Raw genomic sequence first — 25,445 nt, forward strand, 5'->3', positions numbered from 1 at the left:
TGCACTAGTACAGCTGAGACTTCTAAACTTTCTCCATTCTTAATTAACTGTCTGTATCATCCATGGTAATGCAAATGATCTCAAAGTATGATCTAATAACCAACTGGTAAATAACATTAGCAGATGGAGTGATGTGGGGTCACATTTTCTCAAAGAGGCAAGAGGCTTTTTGTTCAGTGGAGGGCAAATTTTTTTTCCTTTAATTTGTTTTAATGAAGAACAGTTATTGATGAATGGGGCCTGGTTCTATGGGCCCTTGCACTTTGTGTAGTGATTTTGCATCCATTTTGCACAATGGTGAAACTTGTCAAGTCAGAGTGGAAACACCTAGAGCTGCTTTGAATTCATTCTGCACACGTAGTAAAGTTTTAGAGCACTGGAAATCCAAGCCCACAGGCAGGCAGTAATCATCCATAGCGCCCCTGAAATAAATGGAGACACAGCTGTAATCTCTTAACATTAACTCTAAAGGGAGGGCAATATTGGAAGCAGTTGAACATGGAAGGTCACATCCATCCCAAGAGGCTTAGGGAACACCCTACCTGCTGACCGACATCCCTTCTCCCATCCTGTCTTCCTCCCACAGTCCAGCCCTGTCTGCATCCCACCTGGCTTGTCTCTCTGAAACAGAACAGATTATCCCTTCATGCACTAGGAGCTGCTTTTAATTTCTCTCTGGTCTCCATCTTTCATGTGTGCTCTTGTCTGATGTACTCTGTCTTATTTAGCACAGGACAGAGGTGCTTGGCAGCTGCTTGGTGGCAGGGATGCAGTTTCACTGGAACTGGAATTGGGTTAATGGTGATGCTTTGCTTAGATTCTCTTCACACCATTCTGCCCTCCCACAAAGCCTTAGTGACCAGATATTTTGCATTTCAGGTGACATAGCCCCTGTAACCAGCGAGGCCAGCAGTGCTGTGTCTGAAGATGCCTTATTCAGGGACAAATTGAAACACATGGGAAAATGTGAGTTTGTTTCCAGGTTCCATATTGGCAGAGGTTGTGTGGGAGTAGGTGGGCAGGCGGAGGTGGAGAAGCATTAAGGATTCTTCAGCACCGAGTCTAGTACTAAGGCATTTTTCTGCGAAAGCACTCTGCATGTGTGTGCGTGTGCGCGCTCATGTTAGCCAGGCCTTACGTATGCACAGATCTGCAGAGACAGGGGAGTCTTCCCTCCCCTCCAAGCAGCAGCTCAAAAGTCATTGATGTTTATCAGGCCACTCCGTGACTCTAAGAGGACAAGTCACATTTGGCTGGAAGCTGAGCTTTTGATTAGAAGGGCTTTACTGTGTCTGCTGTTTAAGGCTTAACTCAGCTGGCAAGGATGAACGGGGAGTATCAAATAGGGAAATCCAAATTGCACTAATCCATCTCCAAAGCCTGGAGCAGACTGAGATTTGATTTCCCTTTGCCTTCTGTAATCCTGGACTTCTGTGTCCTCTGCCCCACATTCTGAGCCCATCCATTCTTTCCTTCTGCCCTGGGTGCAGCCTTGATCTGAGATGGACCAAGCTCTCCTGTGCCAGTTGTTTCAAACCAGGGAGAGTTTTGTTTTGAAGAAGCTTCCATGGTAGTAATATTAGGTGGGAGATACATGTCTTGCTCCTGATCTCCTGCTGCCTGTCCAGTGAATGCTTAGCATTTCTTTCTGGATAACCTCAGCAATGTTGTTAATGGACTTCAAAGAAGTCCCCAACCACCACATCAGCTATGCTAAACTCATTGTCCTGTTTCTCTCCCAGGCCTGTGTCAGTGCAGCCCTGTGCCAGGAATGCCCTCTGCATCCCATCTCACGAAGCCACTCTCCTCCTCTCGGCACATGCCTGTTTGGACTCATTTCTCCCACAGTGCCAACAAGCAAAGCATTAATAAGAAAAGCAAAACTTGGAGATGTTCCCTCCTCTGAGCTTCTCTGTATGTTAATAAGAACAGCCATACTGGGTCAGACCAAAGGTCCATCCAGCCCAGTAGCCTGTCTGCTGACAGTGGCTAGTGCCAGGTGCCCCAGCGGGGGTGGCCTGAAGACAATGATCAAGTGATTTGTCTCCTGCCATCCATCTCCAGCCTCTGACAACCATTCCTACCCTTGGCTAATAGCCTTTTATGGACCTAACCTCCGTGAATTTATCTAGCTCTTTCTTAAATTCTGTTATAGTCCTAGCCTCCACCGTCTCCTCTGGCAAGGAGTTCCACAGGTTAACGATGTGCTGAGTGAAGAAGAACTTTCTTTTGTTAATTTTAAACCTGCTACTCATTAATTTCATTTGGTGTCCTCTAGTTCTTGTGTTATGGGCATAAGTAAATAACTTCTCCTTACTGACCCTCTTCACACCTGTCATAATTTTATATACCTCTATCATGTCCCCTCTCAGCCTTCTCTTTTCTAAACTGAAAAGTCCCAATCTTTTTAGCCTCTCCTCATACGGGACCTGTTCCAAGCCCCTAATCATTTTAGTTGCCCTCTTCTGAACCTTTTCCGGTGCCAGGATACCTTTTTTTAGGTGAGGAGACCACATTTGTACACAGTATTCAAGATGTGGGCGTACCATAGATGTATATAGGGGCACTAGGATACTCCTTGTCTTATCTTCTATCCCTTTTTTAATAATACTAAACATCCTATGTGCCTTTTTGACTGCCTCTGCACACTGCGTGAATGTTTTCAAGGAACTATCCACGATAACTCCAAGATCTCTCTCCTGATTAGTTATAGCTAAATTAGCCTCCATCGTATTGTAAGGATAGTTGGTGTTATTTTTTCCAGTCTGCATTACCTGACATTTATCCACATTAAATTTAATTTGCCATTTTGTTGCCCAATCACTCAGTTTGATGAGATCTTTTTGAAGTTCTTCACAGTCTGCCTTTGTCGTAACGATCTTGATCAGTTTAGTGTCATCTGCAAACTTTGCCACCTCACTGCTCACGCCCTTCTCCAGATCATCTATGAATAAATTGAACAGGATTGGTCCTATGACTAACCCTTGGGGGACACCACTAGTTACCCCTCTCCATTCGGAAAATTTACCATTTATGCCTACCCTCTGTTTCCTGTCTTTTAACCAGTTCTCAATCCATGAAGGGCCCTTCCCGCTTATCCCATGACAACTTAATTTACATAAGAGCCTTTGATGAGGTACTTTGTCAAAGGCTTTCTGGAAATTTAAGTATACTGTATCCACTGTATCCACAGGATCTTCCGTGTCTGCATGTTTGTTAACCCCTTCAAAGAACTCTAGCAGATTAGTAAGACATGATTTCCCTCTGCAGAAACCATGTTGACTTTGCCCATCAACTTATGTTCTTCTACATGCCTGACAATTTATTATTTACTGTTGTTTCAACTAGTTTGCCCAGAACCGACATTAAACTTACCGGTCTGTAATTGCCAGGGTCACCTATAGAGCCCTTTTTAAATATTGGTGTCCCATTAGCTATATTCCAGTCATTAGGTACGGAGGCTGATCCAAAGGACAGGTTACAAACTAGTGTTAATAGCTCTGCAATTTCCCATCTGAGTTCTTTCAGAATCCTTGGATGAATGCCATCCGGTCCTGGTGATTTGTTAACATTAAGCTTATCTATTTGTTCCAAAACCACCTCTAATGACACTTCAATCCAGGACAGTTCCTCAGTTTCATTTCCCACAAAAAATGGTGCAGGTTTGGGAATCTCCCTAACATGCTCAGCCGTGAAGACTGAAGCAAAGAAATCATTTAGTTTCTCTGCAATGGCTTTTTTTTGCCTTCCCATTGTTCCTGGGAGCCCTGGGGACAGAGAGACACGCCCCCCCCCCCACACACTCTGCTAAGGTGCTAAGTATTGTACAAACACAAAACAAAGGGACAGTCCCTTCTCCAAAAGCTTCCAATCTAGCTCTGTCTTCCATGTCTCTCTCTCCTAGACTCTTAAGCGCCTTGGGGCAGGGGCTGTCTTGTTCAGCATTGAGGACTTTGACAGCAATTGGTCCCATCTGGCTAGGCTGGGGTGATGCCACATCTCCAGCAAGTGAGTGGGATAATGCAGTGAAAGGGGGAAAGAAGCCAAACTCTAGGTTCCATTGGTCATGAAAAGGGTCCCTGTGATGTGGGGAGAGCAGCATTGCTCCCTGAATGAATTTGTTCTTCAAGTGGAGGTGATTTTTCTTTTCTTTCCACTGCACCCCAGAAGAAGATAGATGTGGCTTAGATAGATTTTCTCTGCCAGTTGCAGGGAAATCACTTAGATCACTCCTCTGGTAGATAAAGGGAAAGGAGGTTGGTTTTGTGTGTATGTAGGTGCTGAAACTGGATATACTGCTCAGTATTCTCTGACATCAGACATCTGATATCCTCCTTCATGCAGGAAACTTGTATCTTTGCCTATCTTCAATGTGTGATTGTACGGCACGATTCTGTGACATGGAGTGGATTGAGCTTCCTGAGAATAGAAGCAGATCCTTTCCAGCTTGTCTAAACCCTAAAATAGAAGTTAAAAGAATAGGGGTTAATAGAGAGACTTAACAGGTTTGTTCCTTCTCCCCAACAAGTCACAGACTACTCCCTTGTTGTAAAATAGATTGGGCCAATTTAACTGACTCATGGGCCACAGTTTTTGAGCTTCAGTTAGTGTGGGGGTGGGAGGGATGAGAGAATTTAACTCAGTCATGGGTGAAGAACATCATGGAAATCACAATAAAAAGTCTGAATAGTCAGACCTTTCCTGTCATCAATTGAATCCTTCCGGAAGGGATCAAATTACATTCTTCCTGATCACTGAAACTAGTACCAGTGCATGAGAAAGTTTCCGTCCTTGGTTTCCTAAGGCTAAGCAGTAAGGCATTGTGCATTCTGTATTTAAGTGGACAAATCCATCTTGGTTCAGTTGTTTGCTGCCCTACAGCATGCAGAGGGAGTATTAAAGCCCCATCATCCTAAAGGGATGGCATGGGAACTTGACATCTCTCAGACTTACTTACTACCGACTTCTGATGACTAGTTAAGAACAAGCCATTCATCTGCCTGTTTCCTTTCAGCTACCCGCAAGAAGCTGTTTGAACTTGCAAGAGCTTTTTCAGAGAAGACCAAGATGAAGAAGTCAAAAAGAAAACACTTACTAAAGCACCAGGTGTATCCTTTCAACAAGTGTTACTGTTCTCCAACCTTATGATCACACTGAGCTTCCTGCGGATGACTCCCAGTTCCCACAACCTGGGACACAGCTCTGCAGCAGAGGGTTAGAACAAGGCAAATACCATTGTTCTCCATGCTGGGGTCATTGGAAAGGTTAAAGAGCGCTACCATCCTGACCTTCCCATATTTCTAAATGCACAGTGGGTTACAGGACGGGTGGGAGGAGTCTGTTTGAGAGAGGGTTCTGGTACAGAGAAGAGGCTTGTTGGTATAGCCATGGAGAGGAATCACTAGTCTATGTACCACTCAGATCTCACTTAAGCCCTGAAACTAGGGCAAGGAATTCTGCATGTGAGAGGGAGCTGTAGCTCAGGGAGAAAACAATGTCAGTAACCAAAAGGCACATATTTGCAATCCTTGTTATCCAAGCTATACCAGAAACAGGATGAGGAACCTCCCCCACATTTTAGCCCAGCTTCTTCCATCTCACCTCATTTCAGTCCCTGTACTGTACAATAGACGCTTCTCCACCCCTTTTCTTCCTGGTCCCCTTCCCCCACGCATTCTGGCTGTCCAGGCCTCTGCTCTCTCTTAGGTCAGCTCCTCATCAGATGATAGGAGAGAGCATTCAGAGCCCATTGAGTGCGCAAGTCTGATTGCAGCTCTGAACTCCCCTGAAGTCTTGATGTGTTTGTAGCCGGGATTCTGGTTTGAGTCCAGCTAAGATGGTTCACTTGTTGCTAAAGCTCCCTTGAAATTGCATTTTGTAGGGAGAGTTTCTTTGAGTTAATTTGAGAAGCATGTGTGCTAAGAAATTGTTATGCTGGTCCTCAGATGCTGCTCACTACCAATGATGCAAGAGAAATAGGGCTGGTGACTCACCTTTCAGCTGTTCCTCCCCTTCTTTTCCATTTTCATTTTAGCTGGCACAAGGATAGAGACCTAACATAAAAGGGCTTTCTTATCCCCAGACACCTCTCCCTAGAATGCCTGCCTTTGTTACTCACTGAAGTATGTTGCCTTGGCACCTGGGTGCCACTGTGATCATGGCCTCCCTGTTCTCTTATGACCCAGATCTCATTCCAGAGAGCAGCAAAATGCAACTGGAAGCATACCTGGAAAACACCCCCAACTGCAGAGTCCTTTGTTTGTAAGCTTGAGATTTACACCTAAGTCTGTCAAATGTTTTCCTTAATGGAGTGTGCAGGATGGGGACAGCAGCTTCCACAGCTAATCTTCTTGATGATGTCGAAGGACACTCATGCGGTAAGAGGTTGCTTGTTTTTTCTAGAGAGCAAGTCTCCAGCTGATTTGTCCAAGGCTGTGGGGCGGTGGGTGGTACATGACCCAAAATAGCAGGGGACTGCATACCAAAAATTGAGCTTCCTGCCTTGGAGATTCCTTCTTGTCTATGACTCTAGCTGTTCGGACCATGTTCCCTGAATTGCCCTTCCTATTGGAAAACAGCTGGCAGACCTTGACCAGCCCTGTGGCTAATGCAGTTGAAACAGGAATGGGGGAGTTCTCTGCACCAGGAGCTGCGTGGAGAAGCTCTCCTAAGCCAGAAACAGGATGAGGAACTTCCCCCCCCCACTTTTAGCCCAGCTTCTTCCATCTCACTTCATTTCATTCCCTGTATAATAGATACTTCTCCACCCCTTTTCTTCCTGGTCCCCTTCGCCCACACATTCTGACAGTCCAGGCCTCTGCTCTCTGTTAGTTCAGCTCCTCATCAGATGATAGGGGATCACCAAGTAAAATGAAGTAAAGTCTCCTTTACCAAAGGCCAGGAATACCCCCTGTAGACTCGGGTGGGTAATGTTCACGGCAGCTTTGCAACAGGCATAACAGAGCTAACGGAAATGTAACCCAGTGTTGGATCAGCAGCCCTGAGAGCTGGAGTCTGCTATTTATCTACAGGAGAGCACAAAAACAGTAGCACCTTCCCCTGTCTCAGTAGAAGCACCACAAGGGATGAGAGCATGGTACAGCCTCCAGAGCCCACTCACACCAAGGCCCATCTGCTGAGGCAGCCAATCAAGGCACCAGCTGCCCAGGACATGGGCTGATGGCCCATCTACTCATTTCACAGAGGACATTGAATTGCCATTCAGTAATAATGGCTTTGTTCACTGCTAACCTGTTTGAACCAACTGGTTACCTAAGCACAAGCACTCTTATCCTTCTGCAATTCCCAGGCCTTTCCAGTCCCCCAAGGCTGCTGCAATTTTGCCATCCAGCTTATTTAGATATGGGAAACAATCTTCTGAAGTTCTGACCACAGAGGTCTGTCTCATGCCTTTCAGATGAGGATTTCCAAGCACGAAGGCAGCAGCTACATGAGGAAGAGGAGATGCCAAAAGAAGGACAATAAATGGTAAGAAGTGTTCTAGGGTAATGTGTAGCTAGTTACAGGAATCAGCTCAGCTATCCTCTTGCAAGCCCATCTCTCTCACACTCCTCCAGTGAGTCAAGTGATGTAGATTAGGCAAGAAGGCTTGAGCTTATGGAAACCTTCTTGGTGCTCCGACCATGTATTCTGGCACAGAGCTGAAAAATAGTATTGTCTTAGGCTACATCTACACTGACCATGGAAGATTGAACACTCCAGGCAAAACAGCACGTTCTGGGGTCAATGTCTACCTTGGAACTCCTTTTGAGCCTCAAGGATTAAGGAAGGTCAATGGGAGGAATGCTCCCATCGACCTTCTGCCATGAAGACAGGCACAGAAGTCAGTGACTGAAACGTCAATTTTTAGGTATGCAACTGGTGTACCTAAAATTGCGTATCAGCTCTTGACCTTCTGGGTGAGTTTAGACACAGCCTTAGTTTTAACGGTTTGTCCTTCCCTGGCTTTCACAGATAGATTACTTCATCTTGTTTCAACTACAGCTGATAGCTGGCCACACAACGTCTTTGATGAGGCAGGGTGGTGAAATTCATGATGCCACAGAGAGGATGTGTGGCATCTTTGTGTTACATGTTAAGGAGCTAGGTACATAACGCCTTGCATATGGCCCTTGCATTGGCATAAATGTCATCCGCAGGAACTTAGTTCTGCTTTTGCTGTATGTGTCAGCTGCCTCGCCAGGCCCATTATTAGCTGCTGTAGGAATACCAACAGGTTCTTTTAGCCTTCATACTGAAACATGGACGAGAAACCGTCTAGCCAGTTCTTCCCTGTTCGTTTTCCCTCCATGGAAAATGTATGTGGACAAAGGTAGCATAAGGTTGCTGATTAAAACCATGCAGAGACTCTAGTATTCATGCCTGCCTGTTCTGTGCACCAAATTCAGTGATTCCTTATGGCTTGGTTTAAAAACATCCAGTGCACAGCAACAGGCTTTGCTTCAACAGCCAGGTGTGTTGCAGCTTTGACTGAATGCACTTCTTCCTCTCCTCCTTCCCCCCTTCTCTTCTAGATCTCACTTCCATTACCTGAATTGGACTTTATTTGTTAAAGTCTTAATAAGAAGATGGCTGCAGTGAAAACAGTTTCCTTGGCTCCCCCGCGCCCCCCCCCACTGTCATCCTCTTCTGAAGTACAAGTATTAAAGTGAGGCACAATGTTTTCTTCCCAGTGGGTTTGAAAACACGTCTTTCCTATCCAGCCAAAAATCAGCAGCTGATCTGACTTTTTCTCAGTCATTGCAATGAAGATAATGGAGTTCAAGCTTTTGGGAATAACGGCCAATCCTCTACTCTCTTTGATATACACACATTTTGGATATATGTTAAAAACAATAATAATAATAATGCAGTGAAAAGTTGGGCTTTGGCTTGCCCATTTTTGAACATATCATTGTACCAAACTGCTGTAACTTTACACACATAAAGGACCTGAAAAATGTTGTTTGTTGATATTTTTAAGAGTTAATCGGTCAGAATCCAGATCAGGTGATATAAATTGTCTTTTTAAAAAGAAAAAATTTCTTCTCCTGAGCTTTCTCACGTTGAATTAAACCTTTGCCTCCAACATTGATAAAAATGCCTTGAACTAGACAGTAAGCTGGGGTCAATTTCTCCTCCTATAAACTACTTTCTCAAGCTTTGTGCTGCTGCTCTTGTGATATTATGGTACCTTTTACAGAGCAGAAGCAGTGCAGGGTAGAGGGGAAGCTGAAATTTAAAACTGTTTAGTTCTCATTGGTAATCTCTGAACCTATCCTTGGAATCTCATTTTGATTGTGGCATTGTTCTTGATAGTTGACTACTCCCTAGATACCAGGCAATAAGTTTTGGCAGTCCATATACATTTTTCCAGATTAGAGGGAAGGGAATTGTACACGGGGCCTTATTTAATTCACCTTTGTGTTCAAACCTCATAGGCCAAATCCTGCTTACTATGAGTCTCATAGTTGACTTCCTTTGGGACCAGAATTTGGCCTCAAGTAGAGATACAAGTGGGTTTTCTCCAGCTGGGCCCAACACGGCTTTGGGAATTATGGGCACAGACCTAAGATCAGTTCTCATAACATGAAATAAAGGGGAGATTGGTTCAGAGTTCACCAGTCAATGCGAGGACGACATCCCTCCTCTAGGCGAGAGTTTGGAATCTAGTGGCATAATGGAATGTTGTGGAGAGTAAAAGTAATGCTCAAATGATTGTAATTTAAATGGACACTGTCAGGCTAAAAAATAAAATAGAATAAAATAAAAAATTCCTTCCCTGTACTACTAGCAGTAGTGTCAATTACTGAAGCTGAAATAAGTTCACCAAGCATGTTTTCTATATCAATATTGTCTATTTACTTCTCAGCTCAGGCAGAGAAGATAGGCTTGTCCATCTCACTTTCTGGCTCCCATGCAGTAGTGTAAGCACTGTAATGTTTGGGTTGCAAAAGCAGCAGAAAGACATACCTGATCCAAGCAATCTGTCCAAGAAAAACCTGTTTTCATTGCCTTTCTATTAGGCTCTGTAACAAAAGCCCCTGTTGCAAGCTTAAACTCCCTGACAGGCTCCTTTCAAAATCTGCTGGAGACTCTGTATGCCTTTGAAGAGTGTGCCAAGACAGATTCTTTTTAAAAGTTGCTGAGTGTCAGGCTCTTGTTCCATGCACCTGGCATTCAATTAAGCAACTCTTGCTCAGTGGAAACATGAAGGCAGGGTCTGAGGAATTTGACTGTTCAGAACTAGTAGGGATGAGCGATAGTAGATTCAGGCATACACAGCTCATCCTTTCAGTGTAGGACACTGAGTCTGTGTGGAATGAAGTTTCAGGAGGTGGCCGACTAAAGGGTCAATGTTTTGGTTATTGCTGAAGGGGCACGTCGTGGCAAAACGTGATTTGGACGTTACATTAACACCTTGACTGGGGGATATAGTGACCGTGACTTCCCAATCAGAAAATGAGCACTACAAACCCCAAACAGTACAGTGGGCAAGTGTGTGCCAGCTTCAATGAGGATGTGAACAGCAGCAATGCCCAGAGTTCCCAGCAATTTTTAAGGTTCTCAAATACTAAAGATCCTCTAAAGACCCCAGTTCTGCCATGCTGCACCTGGTTTTCGTGTCTGTTCCTTTAAAAAAATAAAACTGAAAACAAAAGGGAGAGGAACACCAGTGAGGCTTTTGGTAAAACATCAACGGCAGGAGAAATTTACCTACTTCAGGGACTAGAATAGTTTCAAGTGAGGTCATCCTTGCTCAGACAGGAATTCAGTGGCTTGGAAGCTTCTGCAACACACAGGATATGAGGTTCCTGGAGTGTGCTTTTGAGGCTGTTCAGAGAAAGAAATAAGCTAAAGGGCTGATTTTGGGAACTGCCAGACACCTATTGGCCCCTTTGACGTTAGTGGGTGCTGCATTGCTTAGCAGCTTTCAGGGCAAGGTGTGTGTGTGTGCGTGCGTGCACGTGCGTGCATGCACGCACGCACATATATATTGGTTGTTAAGGCTGAAGCTGGAGCGCTACCACTAGAAACAGAAGGGCTTTTGGAGCAGGAGAGCCTTTTATCCCCCACCTTAGAATTGGAAGGTCTGTTTCTTTGCCACCCCCCCCTTTTCCTATCCTCACTTGGCTCTTACTTTAATAAGTGCTTGGCTATTTCTCCTTCTCTTAAAGCAGCTATGCATGTTTGGAAGAAATTCAAGCTTGGAATCAGATCAGCTTGTAAAAGTTCCAACTCCTCGTGGCTACCGAGGGCTTAACTTTGAGCTAAGTTTCCATGAATGCAAAAAGGCACCAACGGCCGATCAGACAGAAGCTCAGACTCATGTTAGGAAACTGTGATGCCTGGCCCAGCAGAAATGCATTTTTATAAAACATTCTGCTCTCCAGGAAGTTCTTGACAGATAGTGAGGTGGGTAGGAGAGAAATATAAATGCATGTCCCCCTCAGGACACACGTGTCGATGTTAGCAGCTGCCCTGCTACTAAATTAGTGCTAGGCTTATTGAAATCTTTTTCCCCTGGAAGAGTGCTTCTTAGTTTCTCTCAGGTTGTGTTAAAACATGACCTTATGAAGTCACTCTAACTTACAAGGCGTTAAGATCTCAGAGGGGTAGTCCTGTTTGTGAATGTGTTAACAGTCACTGTAGACAAGGAGTGCTTAACATTTCATCATCTAGTCATGGGTGAGTGGGACTAGAACCAGTTCTCAGAATACAGAGAGGTAACTAGTGGTGTCCTCCAAGGGGCTGTACTGCGACTAATCCTACTCAACATATTTATAAATGATCTGGAGAAAGGGATAAACAGTGAGGTTTGCAACAAAATGGCAAATTAATTTTATTGTCGATAAATGCAAAGTAATGCACATTGGAAAAAAAATCCCACAGAATTATGGGGACTAATTTAGCTATTGCCACTCGAGAGAGAGATCTTGGGGTCATAGTCTGTAGCTCTCTGAAAACACCCACTCAGTGTGCAGCATCAGTCAAAAAACAAACAATACATTAGGAATAATTAAAAATGGGATAGAGAATAAAATGGAGAATAGATTACTGCCTATGTTTAAGTCCATGGTATGCCCACATCTTGAATGCTGCATACAGATGTGGTCGCCTAATTTCCAAAAGGAAATCTTGGCATTGCAAAAGGTTCAGAAAAGGTCAATATATGAAGAGAGATTAAAAAGACTGGCACATTTCAGCTTAGAAAAAAGGAGACTATAGGGGGTATGATACAGGTCTGTAAAATCTTGACAGGTATGGAGAAAGTGAATAAGGAAATGTTATTTATTTGTACCCATACATGAGAACTAGGGGTCACCAAGTGAAATGAATAGGCAGCATGTTTAAAACAAACAAAAGGAATTATTTCGTCACACAGCATACAATAAACCTGTGGAACTCCTTGCCAGAGGACATTGTGAAGGCCAGGACTTTAACGGGGTTCAAAAAAGAGCTAGATAAAGTCATGGAGGATAGGTCCATCAATACTTACTAGCTAGCATGGGTAGGAATGATGTCCTTAGCCTCCGTTTGTCAGGGGCTGGAAATGGGTGACAGGAGGGATCATTTGGTGATTACTTGTTCTATTCACTCCCTCTGTGGCAATGGGCATTGGACCTGTTGGAAGAGAGTGTATGGGGTTTGATAGACCTTTGGTCTGAGCCGGTATGGCCATTCTTACGTTAACTGTAGTGTTAACTACAGACAGCTGACACAGTGTTAGCACCATTTGTCCCTCTCTGTGCTGACTTCTCAGACTTTGTGTTAGTTAACATAGCTCCCCGAGGTCGTCATCTTAGTACAGTCTCAGGCTGTATCTACACTTAAAAGCCTACAGCAGCACAGCTGGAGACTGATCTACAGGTGGCTTGTTGCCTCTTTTTTTTATTATAGCTGATCTGGAGATGTACCGAATACATCGGTGAGGTGCTGTACACCCTCTACCCCAGTGGTTCTCAATCTGTGGTTGTGTTTGTTGTCTGGGTGGAAGGGGTCTGTGAAAGACTTAAGACCAAAAACCAAACAGAATTCAGCTATAAACAGAGACAAAAGATTTCCAGAGGAGTCTGCACCTCCATTCACAATGGTTTAGGAGGCTGCAAATGAAAAAAGGTTGAGAAACACCACTCTACTTTCTTCCAAGTCATTTGGAGGTTTGGCTGCTGAGTACCTCCCAGGAGAGAGCCAGTACTGAGATGTGACTGGCATTCCAGTGACTTACATTGTGGGCATATAAAAAGTCAGGCGGAGTAAAGAGTATTTGATGGTTTTTGGAAATATAGCATTGCAGTGAAGGGGAGGAGAACAGTATTGTCACATGACTTCCTTGAAAAGCATGTGATACACTGTCCGGTTCCCATCTTCCTGGCTTTGTCTAGACTAGGAGCTAAGAGCTACTAAATATCTAGCATAGACAAGGCAGTGTATATGTTAACATTCGTAGTTTAGCATGTTAACAAAATATGCTTGCTTGTCTAAGCAGGACTTTTAGGAGGTGTTAGCTAATGTTATCCTAACAAGGCACCTTTTAGACCTTAATCCTGACCCAGTCTTTCTGAACAGTGTATCCCTTAACCATTTCCAAGTGTCCTGGGTGTGCCAAATACCATTTTAAGGGAGGAGGAAGGGTGTGGGTTTTTCCCCTTTTTAAACATTCAGGTCTGACAAGCAGAAAGGCCACAAAGATAGGTGTGAAAGCTGAAATGCATTTCTTCTATCAAAATGTACAATACTCAATGATGTTTGTATCACTTCTATACAAAATGGTGACGTTTGTGAGTGTTGCTATTTTAGAACTTATTTCTATAAGTATTTTTTCTTAAAAATGTTTAATAGTAATTCATATAATAAAGTCATGTCATACTCTTAATATCTTGGTTTTCTTTGTTTTAATTTTTTATTGCCATTCTAGGCATTGCTCTCAATGGCTCATCTGTTACAGTAGCTCTTCTCAATTGAGGGATCCTTACCGTCTCGCTTGTACTGACTGTGAAGTGCACAGTTCAGGTGGAAGCTCCAAAGAAACAGGGTGGAGAACTTCTCTCTACAGCCTGACTGCTGCAGCAGAGTTCCAACAAGCTCTTGCCAAACTGATTTGAACTATAGTTGCTCTGCAAATGGCGCTTTCCCCCACTGGTATTTTTGAATGATGTCTTCCATGACACATCACAGTTTCCTCTCTTGGAGACCACAAGCAGTGCATTGTGTCCATTCCTGGCTCTGGTGCATCATGGGAGGTGTAGTTTGTCCATGAAGCCTGGCCTGTAGAAAATCAGGGACATGAAGTGACAACACCACAACTCCCAAGAGGCACTGAGGGAGCATATCCAAACTGAAATATTTCAATTTTTGAGGAAAAATTGAATATCTGCACAGAATTCAGTTTTCCACAGAAACCAGCAAGTGGAGCCTGTGACCCAACTGCCACTTATTAATTCCTGCAATATACCTGTTTCCATCTTTGGTACCGAAAGGAGCTGCTGGCAGTCAGGAGCAAGAGGAAACAATGTGTCCTAAGACCTGTTCCTTCCATATTTAGCCCCTCCATATCAAACATGCATTGACTTAACTCTGGCATCTAGCAAGTTGTCAATGCAGCCCTCACTTGGACCAGAAATTCTAAAGGAACATTTAGAGGTGAGTGAGGGGGCTTTATGTCTCTGATTATTCACCGCAACCTGGTAAACTGCTTCACACACTGCTTCACATGATGCACCTCAGCCAGGTATGGACATGATGTGCTGCTTCTGGTCTCCGACAGGGGAAACTGTGGTGCATCGTGGAAGACACCGTTCAAAGACCATCCACGAGTTTTGCACAGTAAGAGTCAGGTCCATTAACTTTAGGAACCATTAAGATAATGGGTAATCTTGGCAGTTGCATTATAGCATATAAGGTATGTACCATTCACACTCTTTCCTCTGACATAGGTATACTTGTAGGGCCTGATCCAGGGCAAGTAATTCCAATGAGTTCAATCGGCATTAGATGGAGTTCTTAGCCAGTGAAATCAAAAGCAGATCTTCTGTAGTTTGGCTTTATTTTTGAACCCAAATGCTGATCCAAGCTGCTCAGGAACTGTTGTAACATCAGATCTGTATGTGTAAGTGCACAGCACGTCTACCGTCAGCTACATTAATGTGAAACTGCATTTTATCAAAAAAAACCCCACCCACTTAATGCTGCAGATAATAATTCTCTTGGGATGAAGTGCGTGCAGTTTCTTTAAACTATTTCATTGTCTGGAATACACCAACTCCTCCACGTCTGTCAAACATACATTCAGACTGCTTTGCATTGTCTCCTAGTGGGACGGGAATGCATTTATTACACAGCATTGTTTCTGAAATCTGTTCTTAATTTTTGACCGCCCACATTTCCACTTGCTGGCTGTATCAGTGTGTCTGAAAATGTGAAACACAACTGAGGGTAGACAGTTTAAAGCAGTGCGGAACTTGTGGATCTCACATTCTCAGAGCCAGCAACAGCATCTTTACTTTTGCCCCATCTGTGTGTATTTTTGGTTCTGGCACCTAAACTTTTGACGTGGAAACTGGTCAAAGCAGCCAGTTTTGGTGATGCTGCTCTGCAAATCTACTGTTACTCTGATGCTTCGCCATGAATTTGCCGTGGTGCTCACAACTGGGCCTAGGAACGCCTTGTATGGTGTGTAGTTCTTGTCTGTGTCAAGTTTGGGATAAAGCCTGAAATCAGATGAGCTGCATAATGCGGTTCGGGGTCCCCAAGCACTGCACCCCATGCACAGGCAGGAGTGACTCTCACTCAGCAAGTAGAATGGGAACTTTTAGTTGACAGAGGCACAGCTCAGTACAGAGGTGTCAGTACATCAGGCAGCGACAGTCCTTCCAACCCCTCCTGGGGAGAGGAGCCCGCGGGGTGCCCCATCTGGGGTCTAGCTTCCCCCTCAGCTCAGGCTGGCTGCCTTCTCCCTCTCTCTCTCCTTCTAACTGCCACCTCTGATTCAAACCCCAGCTCAGCACCTCCCTGCTCTTTGTTCAGGTCAGAGGTGTTACCTGCCAGCTTAGGTTACAGCCCCAGGGGGTCATCCTTAGCTGCTGTGAGCTGCTCTGACTGTCACACACTCGTCCATCCTCTTTTGATAAGTGCTGTTGATACTGGGCCATTTCTACCTTGCTGAATAGACCTTGTCAACTCTGGTCCTCCCTCTTACTGGGACCCCAGTCTTTTTAAATACCCCTCTGAAACTACCCCCCCACTCATGCCTCTAATGAAGCGGGTCTTTGCCCACGAAAGCTTATGCTCCAAAATATCTGTTAGTCTATAAGGTGCCACAAGACTTCTTGTTGTTCTCATCCAGCCTGACAATCACACCGCCCCCCCCTCCCGACTCCATCACAAGTTGTGAAGGGCCAGATCCCTAACTGGTGTATGCAGGGCCATCCTAAGGGGGGCACAGGGCCCAAGGGACTCCCCGCTCACACGCACAGCCCGAGATGCAGGGCCCTGGGCAACCATCCTGTGCCACAAGCCCTTCCCCTTCCCTGCTATGCCCCCACCCTGCCCCCTTACCTCCTCCCCAACACGCCTTGCCGGGGATTACCTGAGGCAGGGGATAGGTGGTAGTGGAGGTTGCTTCCTCCCAGTCTCCTCCCCCAGCACTTACACGTGGTCTCTGCTGTGCCCTCCTGGCCCACTGAGAAGCAGGGCTCAGCAGGCTGGGAGGGCACAGCAGTGCAGTGCAGACTGCCACTGGCACTTCATGGTGAGTGGGGAGGGAGGGAGGTGACCCCCTGCAGCTGCTGCCCCTGTCACCTGCACCCTGCCCCACGTAATCCTCCCCCACCCTATCCATGGCATGATTGGGGAGGCTGCCATGGGGCCCCCAAAAGTGCAGAGCCTTGTGCAGCTGTCCTACCTCATCCTATGGATGGGACGTCTCTGTGTGTACGTAAATCAACATAGCACAACGGTGGAGCTTTGCTGCTCTACAGCGGCTGAGGTTCTGGCCCACTTTGTGGAGGAAGATTTTTGCCTAGCTCAGGTAAGCCCATGCTCTGACGAATACCACGCTAGACGAATGGCCAGAACCAAACACGTGGTGAGCGAATAAGAATCTAACCTCCTGAGGCTGTGAGATTCTGACTTGACGACTTTCTGCAGTTTGGCCTCTGTTCAGAAGAGCTAAATCAATCCTGCATCTTTGATGGGCTCTTCTGGAATGAGTGGAGAAGCAGGTGTGTCATGCCTTCATCTACATCTGTTTGTCAGCCGTGGCAGTCTGCAATACAGTGGGTGCATTGGCACGCTGCCGCGGGCTTATTGGAATTCACTGACCTTTAGACCACACTAGCCTCATATTCTCGCTATGGAAGGGTGGCCTTGTGTTTTTAAGTTGAAGAATAAATGGACAGTTCCAGAGCTAACTGTAGCCAGTGAGTGGGGAGCACTGAGCTCCCTTCCTGAGCAGTACTGGGACTTGGAGACCACAGTGATGGGACCTTACAGCTAGCTAGACAGACTCAACACATCACAGGATCGAGAGGGGACTGGTGCAGGGATTCTGGGGGGGATGGGAGGAGGGAGAAAAAGGCCACAGGCCCTCTGCCCTGATCCTCCCCCTCCCCTGCCCCTACTAAGCTTGCATTGTTTTCCTGATGTACTGCTCCAAAAGACAGGTGGGGCTGCCCTGCACTCTTCAGAAGCAGCATGGTGCTGACTGTGGGCGTGGAGGGGATGCACTGGGATGCACGTGATGCCCTGTGCAACCCCCATGTGTTTCCTATGACTGGATCAGATCACTTGGCTCGTATAACTAGGGGGCCTCTGAACCACCTGGCATTTCCTGCTGCTGGATGACAGGATGCTGGACTAGATGGACCCTTGGTATGACTCAGGAGCATTGTGTTCCTGCTGTTGAGTGCCGTAGTGTGTTATCCTGCTTACCTCCTCTGACCGTGCCTTCATTTCTACATCTGGGTGCTCTCTTGAGTTAGTCTCACATTCTGCCCTCTCTACCCTCAATGCTAAAGGTGGTAAACCAAAAAAGCAGGAATGTAGCACTTTAAAGACTAACAAAATAATTTGTTAGGTGATGACCTTTCGTGGGACAGACCCACTTCTTCAGATCATAGCCATCCCAGAACAGACTCAATATATAAAGCACAGAGAACAGGCCTGTCATGCAGGGTCTTCTGGAGTGTGGCATCCTGATTTAGGATAGGTTGTAGGTGACAGGCCTGTTGTCTCTTATAGACAACCTCCCAACCTTATGAGGATTCTCACTAGCAACCACAGGCTGTACCACAATGATACTAATCCTGGAACTTATCTTTGCAACAAGCCCCGTTGTCAACTTTGTCCACATATCTATTCTGGAGATACCATCACTAGACCTAACTATGTTAATCAGAATCATAGGCACATTCTCCTGTTTCTCAACAAATATGTATACAATCCGTTGCCAACAATGCCCACACACCATGTATATAGGACAGACTGCAAACGCTCTTCAACAAAGAATGAATGGACACAGAACAGACTTCAAAAAACTCCAAACACACAAACCTGTCAGCCAGCACTTTAATGGAGTGGGCCATTCCGTTAATGATCTGAAAGTCTGTGTTTTACTGAAAAGGAACTTTAACAATCATTTACAGAGGGCATACTCAGAACTGTAATTTATATTCAAATTCAACATATTAACACGTGGTTTGAACCAGGACAGCAATTACCTGGCCAATTATAAGGACTCTTTTACACATTTTATCTAACTCTTAACTTCCACTCCCCGCACCCCTCTCCTGCCACCCCACTGCTCTTCTGGTTTGTCAAACTTCATGACAATTTTTGGACCTCTGTGCTTTATATATTGAGTCTGTTCTGGTATGGCTCTCGTCTGAAGAAGTGGGTCTGTCCCACGAAAGCTCACCACCTAATACATTATTTTGTTAGTCTTTAAAGTGCTACATGACTGCTTTTTTGTTTTGATAGAATACAGACTAACACGGCTACCTCTCTGACGCTGCTAAAGATGTTGGTTCCTTGCCAGGACTGGGATTCTATTGCCTTGCAGTGGCCAATCAATGAATTGCACAAAGATGAGTATTTATATTTTGACAGGTCTTGAGCCAAGACTGCAGCCACACATCAAGGACCCCGTGGGTAGAGGCAGAGTAGACCTCTGTAAGGGAATGTGTGATGCAGTCTCCATTGCCTGGACTCTGCAGAGCAGCTAGGGGGCCAGTTTTTATGGTGCTCTTTATAAGGTGGGCAATTTGTCCTTTGGAAAATAATCTTGAGGTCACCCGCTCATTTCACACCAGCCCCGAAACAACAGTTGGATGCTAGTCGCTTTAAGTCACTGGCAGAGATGCAGCCTAACTTCTGATGGGGAGCTGCTGTCCTTGAATTATACAGTGTCACATCGTGGGGTGAAATTTTGGCCCCACTGAAGTCAGCACTGTGAGGTCCTGGTGGCACACCGAGCTCCAGATGTAGCGAACATTAACTCTCCGCAATGGGCTGCTGGAACTGACCCTTCTGCTTAGTGTCTGCTAACTCCTGAGTGCGACCATCTGTAGTTTCCCTTTTAATTCTGTCTCCAATTGCGGGAGTTTACTCCCTTGCACAGAGTGAACCGATACGATAAAATGGTCTCCAACCAAAATGCTGCATCCAAATCACTGTACAGGTTAAGGCGGTTTTGGATCTGGATCCAAATTTTGTTGCTTGAGGACAATCTCTAAGGTCGATGTACTGCCTCTTGCGTTTTTAACACTTGATGATGGATTGAATGCCTCGTGTCTGAAATTTCCAAGTGTACTTTTCACATTGACACATCTGTAATCAGAGGGAAAGGGAGGAATGTATCTGACAAATACAGATTGCTGCTACTTCTCCATTTTTTGGCAGTCAGGTACCTGGAAATACTGTAACACTGAAAAGGTTATTTATGCACCACAGATGACCTTGGTGTAGCTGTGAAATCCATAAAAGCAATTACATTAAAATAAAAAAACAAGCTGGGCGAGCCAGCGTTGGACAACCTAAATGTTACATATGCTTGCACGTGGTGGAGACCTAAGGTACCAACCGGCTTCCAGAAAATATCACAAACAGGCAGGCCTGATTCTCTTGTGAATAACCCCAGGGCTGATCATTTTGTACCTGTGCAAACAGCATGTGAAATGCTATTGTTTGCGATCCTTTCTTACCCTCTTTGCACAAGTGTGAGTGACAACGCAAGTTGCACAGCAACAGAGAACCCAGCCTTTTAGTTTTGATCCCCAGGCTTAACCACTGTTCAGTCGTCGTCCTTTAAACTGGAGCAATGAACAGCTGCCTTCACTGTGATAACACAGACATGTGGCCTGTTGAGTCCACTGATCCTAGTATCCTGCTTTAGCTTGATCCTAACAATAAAGTAGGTGTGTCTGTGCAGATGTAATTGTCCCTTCTGGTCTTTAGCATCAATGATTCTGTCTCTGTAGATCTGAACAAAGAAAAGAACAGCCTCTGGCTAATCTGGAGATATGGGCGGTCTTTAATTCAATTATTCACCCTCTCCAATCCTCAGTTTCCCTCTCGGTTACAGGGCACTTAACAGTGGCTTAGGGCGGGTTAAGTATTAATGAACACATAGCTGAGTGGTCTCAGGCTCCAATATGAGGTCACCATGCAGCTAGGGGTAAATGCAAAGTATTATTACTGGTAAGGTGTGGAGGGAAAGAGTAGCAGGAAGCAAGCTGCAACCTCAGCTATGGTACGTGATTCTGAAGCCATCTGGGCTTTATCCTTGGACATATGGTATGAGCTTAAGGACTGTAATTTGTGTAAGTTGCCAAACATATGGATGCTGGGCTCTTGCACGCTCAGATGTGCTTTCTTCCCAAGAGGAAGATTTAGTGCCTGTCACAGTTACTGTTCATTCACTTGCTCTCGTTCTTTTGAAAGAAATAGAGAAAAATGAGATGGGTCTCTCTCTTCCCAGGATCATGCCTGCCTCTCAGCTTGAATGTCCCTCTTTATCATCCACCAGCTGAGCCTGGAGCCTCACCAGGCTTAAGACAAAACAGATTAAACAGATCAGTCAGAAACTAGACATGTCAACAGGCCTTGGTACATTTTTACATGAGTACAACGAGTGGGGTGTGGTTATGATGATTGGCTTCAAGTCTGGGATTTTGCTTTCAACATTGTAGATCCAGACATTTCATTGTCTTCTCTGACAATAATTCTTAAGGCCAAGAGCTTTGGAAGTATGATCCTAAGTCTATATTTGGACATCCAAATAAGTGGTCTGATTTTCAAAGGTGCTTCCTGTTGCAGTGTAAGGGTAACTGTAGCTCTATCTCCTGTCTCCTTGGTCTATTCCAGGAGTGCCCAGTCTGGTCTCAGGTTTCCAGCCATCATCTATCTCTGGGCAGGGACCTTTGTTCCACTTCCCTCTAACTGGGGTTTTTAAGGCTGCACCACCCTCACACTTATACTGTAATATCCTCTGCAAGCCAGTTTACCTGAAAGCTCACCTGGGCTTTGCTTTCTCCCCAAGGGCTTTGTCAGCAGATTCAAATTATCACACAGCTCTTCTAAGCAAGCACCTTTATTCCTAAGGTAAAAGATTACAGAGAAGCCATAATAAAAACAATAATCATAGTTACTCACTAAACACATCCGGAAGCAGCCATCAGCTTAAGGGATTTAATATGCCCAATTCTTCCCAACTCTTGCACAGTAGCTGGGCCCTCAATAGAAGGTCTTGTCTGTGAGCTGACTGAAAAAGAAGGCCCTGTTTCACTTCAAGCTCATCCTTTTGTACCAAAAGCCCTTTCTCTGGAAATCTCATCTTGAAAAAGTATATGCAAGCCCACCCAGAGGCAGTATCTCTCTAGAGTTTGAATAGTTGCAGTGACTCATCTTCCTCACCCCATCTGTTTTTGTTGGAGCTGTGATAACCCTACCCAACAGCGCAGAAAACATTAATACATAAACACTTTATGACTAATATGATATTGTACAAAGATAGCACATGGGACTGCAATAGCTGTAAAGATGCCCGCCTAGGAGGTTGCTTTGATTTCAAGTGCTGACCATCAGGTGCTCAAAGCTTTTGAAAATGAGGCCATAAAATGGATGATGGGATTATCCAAAGCGTGCAGCATCAGCCTAATTTTGAAATCAGTGGCACTCACTACAGATTTATAACTCTGCGTGCACCCAGGCCAGTGCAGGAACTACAAATTGCACCATCCCACTTTCCCTTCTAAGGTCAGGTCTAGAGTAGACTTTAAATCGATACTAGATTGTCAATTCCAGTTACATCAATTGCCTAGCTGGAATCAACGTATCTATGATCAACTTATCTGGCTGTCCTCACTCAGGAAGGTTGATGGGAGAAACTTTCCCAATAACTTCCCTTTCTCCCCGCAAGAATGAGGTTTATAAGGGTCGGCTGTCGAACCGTGATAGTTCGATTTCGCGCATCACCATTAGGCATGCAAAATCTAAGCCCAGAAGACTGACCCTGACTGGGTTGATCTCCCAGTAAGTGCAGATGTACTCTAAATTTTGACACATGCTGCTGATTTTGTGATTGCAAATTGTGGTGTCTAGTCCAGCTCACCTTTTTATACATGCAGATTCAAATATAGGTGCATGAAAAATCACAAGTGCAAATTTAGGAGCCTCTGAAAATTCACTGCCTTTGATTTTCAGAGACATGTCCTTTTTTTAACCAGGAAGCACTCCAGGGGACAAGCTGAATAGCCTACAGAAATGGCAGTCACCAGGCATAGCTGGCAATAGAGCACTAAAATAGTGCAATACTTGGTGTAACATTGTCATTCATGCAACTGTGCCTTGGCTCCTCAATGCACGAATTGCCATTGCCAAGGAAATCGCTCTATTTTACATGAATGATTTATTTTCAGCACCACTATGCTTGGTTCTGAAATGCAGCATTGTAACATGGAAAGGGAGTCGCTTCTTTTTCCTCCCGTGAAAGACGCTGTTTAGAGATCAAAGCCCTTTGTGCGGAATGGAAGGGTGATCAAGGCAAGGCAAGGCAGGGCGCTGCTGAAATTTTATTCCTAGCTCGAGATATTTCAGGATGTTTAATCATAGGTACAAAATGTAATTAGAAACAAATCACAACATTGACTGAGCAACAAGCACAGCTGGGCTATTTATGGGCTGCTGGAGAAATTCCCACTTAATACAGGCTGTCCTAGGAGTGCTGATTGCGTTTGTCCTCATGTGTCCTTTTCTGTGCGTGTACGCCTGGCCTACTCTTCGAGTCCTTCAGAGGGGTCCTTAGCTTTATAAATATTACAGTATTAGGCCTTTGAGGCTTAATATTTTTGTAATGTTTTGATTTGAGGATACGTAAAAACTGCTGACTTGATGGCACTGAGAATGAAATATTTTCCTGAGGGGAATAGGTATAGGCACCAGTGCTGGGAACTCTCCTGATGAAATCATATCAACCCCCATGTATAGAGGCGGTGAAGCTAGAAAAGCACCTCCAGGGAATAGCCTCAATAACTTAGGGATATGTTGGGAGAAAATGTGACCACTAAATCTGATATTCATAGCTCCTATAATGCCTTCTCGGGCTTCTTTACTTTGCACCTGGGGCCATTCTGCTCCCAGCTCAGTCCCAGAGTTGCTACAGTTGCTGCATTGAATTCAGCTTAGCCACAGTTAGGGATCACCCTTTCAGAGGACAGTCCAGTCTTACAAGCCCCCTGCCCTCCTTTCTGTTACTACTCAGAACTCCTCTGTGCTCCAGGTAATCTTTCTGCCCGTAGCTGGAGCCTGTTTTTGCAAGCAGCTGCCATGCATCCTGTATTCACTTCTCCCAACTGTCTGATGATAGACTTAGTTTAAAGAGCTTGTGTGTGCAGGGTCAGAAATTGTGCATGCACTGGATCAGAAATTGTGTGTGTGTGCATGAGAGAGGATTTTGCCCTATCAAATGGGCTTCTGCTTAGCTGGGGTCATTTAAAGCATCTAAGCCTGGAGATTTCCTGGGGAAGCACAAGGGGCTGGCCATATGACCAATGATCCCCCTAACCTTTTCTATTCATGAACAGATTTCTTCCATCCAAGTGTGGAACAAATTTTTATGTATACCTAGGCACATGTGGATGTGCACCACCGTCCGAAACCAAAAAACCCAGCTGTGGGTGTGCTGAGAATTAGCTGGCCAGGATGTGAATCTCTTCTGAACAGCTGCAGGAGCGCACTGTGATATGACCAGTGAGATCCAGGGCAGCTGCCCTTGGACCAGTGGGGTTGGTTTTGAGGTGTCTGTGGGGCATAGTCATTCATGGCCAGGGATGCCCTGGCATCTCTAGGGACTACAGATTTATTTTGAATTAAAGATTAGGTCATGTGGTGAAACTTGGTGCCCACCCTGGCAGCCCTAGGCCCCTCCAGGCAGCTGGCAGACTCAGTGCCCTGGTGCCCAGAGCAAGGGGGCAGCAACAGCTGCTTGGCTCCCCAGCTGGGGCAAGCAGGGAGGTCTCCACAGGGGAACAGTGATGGTGAGGGGCGTGGCTGGGGGACACCCTGGCGGAGTCTGGGCTGCCAACAGAGCTGGAGCTATCTCCGTAAACACGTGATAGCTGCAACCTCCCCTTGCACACTGTCCGGTGGGGACGCTCAGGGGGATAACCCCAGCGGGACTCTGGCATCGGTTGCTTCTGTCTGGTTAGTCAATCCGCCTCGGCCTCTGCTCGGCCATCGGCGGCGTCTCCCTGGCTCCTTGAGCCTCTTCGGGAATCCTTTCGGCCATCGGCTGGATGAGCCTGACGTAGGCTCGGTCGCTCGGCCGGCTGCTCACTTCCGCTTCCGGGTAAAAGTGCGGGCCGGCGGTCGTTAGGAGCCGTGGTTGCTAAGGGAGGCCGGGCCGAGGATTGACGTGCGGAAGCAGCATGGCAGGCAGCCGGCTGGAGAAGCTGGGGAGTGTATTCACCCGGTACGGGAAGAAGGGGGTGATGCCGGGGAAGCTTCCTGGGGGCTGCCGCGAGCCGGGTGCGGGACAGGGGGTAGGTTCGTCCACTCCCACGGCCTGGCGCGTGGGCCCCCTTCGGCTCTCGCGTGCGGGGTGGCGGGGGAGCAGGGGCAGCGTGCGCGAGGCCAGCCCCGGGTTCCCAGGGAAACCGGTGAGTGTGCGTAGGGGGGTACAGGGAGGCAGGCGCACACCCTTTTCCCAGCTGACGTTGTTCGGGGTCCCCCTGTGCCTCCCTCCCTTCCTCCCCCAGAACCCGGAACCTGCTGCGCTCCGGGGCGATGTCCGAGGCGCAGAAGCCCCTGTGGTTCGACGTGTACGCCGCCTTCCCCCCACTCCGGGAGCCCGTCTACCGGGAGTGCCGGCCGCGCTATGGCAAAGTGAAGACACTGATCCCGGCCATCCTGTACCAAGAGGACGAGATCCGAGCGTGAGTTGCGCCCTC

At 46.0% G+C, this 25,445-nt stretch overlaps 2 protein-coding genes and 1 long non-coding RNA gene across 14 annotated transcripts in view; 2 read left to right on the forward strand and 1 right to left on the reverse strand.

Moving 5' to 3' along the window:
• Nucleotides 1-14,086, forward strand: part of CUEDC1 (CUE domain containing 1) — a 156,648-nt gene extending 142,562 nt beyond the window's left edge. For 11 of the 12 annotated variants that reach the window (XM_075013356.1, XM_075013353.1, XM_075013355.1 and 8 more), the window contains 5 exons: nucleotides 880-966; nucleotides 5,015-5,108; nucleotides 6,319-6,377; nucleotides 7,418-7,488; nucleotides 8,535-14,085. In XM_075013356.1, coding sequence (XP_074869457.1) covers nucleotides 880-966; nucleotides 5,015-5,108; nucleotides 6,319-6,377; nucleotides 7,418-7,485 — 308 coding nt within the window. In that variant the 3' untranslated portion in view covers nucleotides 7,486-7,488; nucleotides 8,535-14,085. Of the gene's footprint in view, nucleotides 1-879; nucleotides 967-5,014; nucleotides 5,109-6,318; nucleotides 6,378-7,417; nucleotides 7,489-8,534 lie in introns of all 12 variants that reach the window. The other variant, XM_075013363.1, reaches the window with a different exon arrangement.
• The window catches only part of LOC142022961 (uncharacterized), a 26,655-nt gene continuing 1,210 nt past the window's right edge, over nucleotides 1-25,445 (reverse strand). The window contains exons 2-3 of the long non-coding RNA XR_012648086.1: nucleotides 21,652-21,760; nucleotides 1-422 (exon numbers count right to left, since the gene is read on the reverse strand). This is a non-coding gene — a long non-coding RNA (uncharacterized LOC142022961). The remainder of the gene's footprint in view (nucleotides 423-21,651; nucleotides 21,761-25,445) is intronic.
• The window catches only part of MRPS23 (mitochondrial ribosomal protein S23), a 4,179-nt gene continuing 3,554 nt past the window's right edge, over nucleotides 24,821-25,445 (forward strand). Inside the window, exons 1-2 of the mRNA XM_075013364.1 lie at nucleotides 24,821-24,967; nucleotides 25,254-25,430. Coding sequence (XP_074869465.1) covers nucleotides 24,924-24,967; nucleotides 25,254-25,430 — 221 coding nt within the window. The 5' untranslated portion in view covers nucleotides 24,821-24,923. The remainder of the gene's footprint in view (nucleotides 24,968-25,253; nucleotides 25,431-25,445) is intronic.

This window comes from Carettochelys insculpta, chromosome 19 (assembly GCF_033958435.1).
Source record: "Carettochelys insculpta isolate YL-2023 chromosome 19, ASM3395843v1, whole genome shotgun sequence".
In the NCBI taxonomy this organism is placed as follows: Eukaryota; Metazoa; Chordata; order Testudines; family Carettochelyidae; genus Carettochelys; species Carettochelys insculpta.